We start from the raw sequence: 2,358 nt of genomic DNA on the forward strand, positions 1-2,358 counted from the left end.
GGATGAAACATTTAGAGATGGATGTTCATTTTGTTTGGGATAAGGTTGCTAATAAAGAGCTTCATGTCGCACATTTATCAACCAATGATCAAATTGCAAATGTGCTCACCAAGCCATTACCAAAGCAACGGTTTATTTTCCTGCGGGACAAGTTGAGGATTTCTTCCAAAATTCCCTTAACTTGAGGGGGTGCAATAAAAATAAAAAAGATTAAGATCGTTATCTTAATAAAAAATCTTCTTGTATATTCAAATATGTGATAAGATTAGCTATATTGTTGTAACTATCATCTGTATAAATATTGATTTTCAATCAATGAAAAATTTATTTTTGAACCCAAAATCTTCCGCCTTCAACTTAGTTTGACTTTTCTGTAAGCAAATATTAATCTTTTGTAATTTGGGGACCGATCAATAGCCAAATCATCAAGAACTTTCAAGTACTGACCTACTCATGTTTTTGCAATTTGGATTCCCGTTAGTTGGTGTCTATAATAATTAAAGCACAAAATTTCATAAAATTTTCATTACTTTGAATTAGATGGTCTCAATAAAATTAATTATCAATGTTAAAGATATCTATTTTTCAAAAAATATATGAAAGCTTGTGGGAAAGAAAGACACAGGTCATATTATATCATTAGATAGATAAATATATACTGCATCAGTTTATTCTCACAATCCAACCATAATATGTATTAATAGGCCAAATCAATCACACTTTTTTAGAATCTTGATGTTCTTCCAACGGGATTCCATATAGTAAGAAGCATCATCTTGAGCATAAACTCCACATTTGAAGTAGTGAGAGGTTCCTCCACGACCACGAGCCACATACTTGAGAATTCCATTAATGAAAACCTTGACCTTGGATTTATCCACATCATGAATTACATTTAACTTGAACCACCTGTTGTAGATGTTCCGGACTATGACTGCTCCTCTATAATATGAGAGCGAGCCATTGTAAACCCTAAGCATTAGGGTTGTGGCGTGTTGGCTGGCTCCAAATACTTGCATAATACAAACGCCTGATGTTCCATTCGGGATGTAGCCATAAGCTTCGAATTGCCATACACCAGAAGAATAATCGTACCCCTGAAAATTAATAGAAAACCCTCTTCTAAGATGTATATATATAATCAATTTGTGGCTTCTGCATGCAAACCTCGTTTATTGACAATAATAAATTGCTTATAATTAATATGAAATACTAAAAGACAAACTTTTTCATTCAAAATTGTATTCCAATATTAATTCTAGTGCAGATAATACTGATATAACCTATTTTAATTTATTTTATTAAAAAAACCCAACGAAAAAATAAATAAAAAATGAGTACAAAAACTAATTCAAGGACAATGTAAAGGTTAGGTAAAATATATTTGAAGATTATCTAATTTAAATATTGCATCCTGATTAACTATGAAGGATAATATTTTTTTTCTTGCTTACCGTTATTCGGATCTCAGTTCGTGGATTAGTTCTGCTAGTGACAGAGTGTGGCTTGTCTGTGGAGAACACCCACAGCTTGTTGTAGCCATTTTTGAAGCTGGATCGTTGATCAACTGGCACATTATAGGGCTTCTGTATAACCAAATTTGAACTATTTAATGGAAGGGAGGCAAACCCTTGTGTCAGATGATAATGTCCCCAAGCTGAGACCTGATATGGCGTGAAATGAATAATAAGGCTCGAGTAAGTGAAAGCTAAGAGAGAAATTGATGCCATTTTGTGGGAGATAAGAGCAGAAAAAGAGAACATGTTAGAAGGACACCGGTAATGAAACAACTTTATACTTTGGTATGGTGTTGTGTTTACATATATGGAAAAGTTGTGGAGATCTTGATTTTTGTAATTTTTTGATCAATAGACCTTTTCAAAGAAGAGATGATAATTTTTTTACATGTCTTTTAGTTGTTTTCTGACAATAAGAAATTTGATCTAGATTTTAAAAGTCATTTGAACGGTCATAGGTATACGTAAGCATGTATGTACAAACATGTAGGGAAAAGACAAAAGATAAGAAATTAGAATATATGAGAGGTGCTATGTGGGTAGAATTTACTCCCTTTTATTATTGCATCTCTGAGGCCAAAAGATTTATTCCCACCCAAGGTATAGTAAAACCTAAACTCCCACTCTCTAATTTTTTAAAATCTAAATATTCATCCATAAACTAAAATTTACTAAAATTTTCAGTTAAAGTTAAGGATAAAATTATCATTTAATGATTATATTTAAAAAAATAAAAGTTTATATCATTTTACCCCATTAATTTGAAAAACTAACAATTTTTCCCTAAAATTAAGTTTTGAAAAGTAATATTTTCTCCCTGCCTAGAGTTTCAAATTTCATC

At 31.5% G+C, this 2,358-nt stretch overlaps 1 protein-coding gene across 1 annotated transcript; it reads right to left on the reverse strand.

Moving 5' to 3' along the window:
• Window positions 1–710: 710 nt before the first annotated feature.
• On the reverse strand, window positions 711–1,730 carry LOC123198929 (citrate-binding protein-like). Its single transcript, XM_044613735.1, has 2 exons — window positions 1,455–1,730; window positions 711–1,097 (listed from the first exon to the last, which is right to left on the reverse strand). Exons 1-2 carry the CDS (start codon window positions 1,728–1,730, stop codon window positions 711–713), a joined length of 663 nt encoding a protein of 220 aa, XP_044469670.1.
• Between the last annotated feature and the right edge of the window lie 628 nt (window positions 1,731–2,358).

Source organism: Mangifera indica, chromosome 16 (genome assembly GCF_011075055.1).
Source record: "Mangifera indica cultivar Alphonso chromosome 16, CATAS_Mindica_2.1, whole genome shotgun sequence".
Taxonomy (NCBI): Eukaryota; Viridiplantae; Streptophyta; class Magnoliopsida; order Sapindales; family Anacardiaceae; genus Mangifera; species Mangifera indica.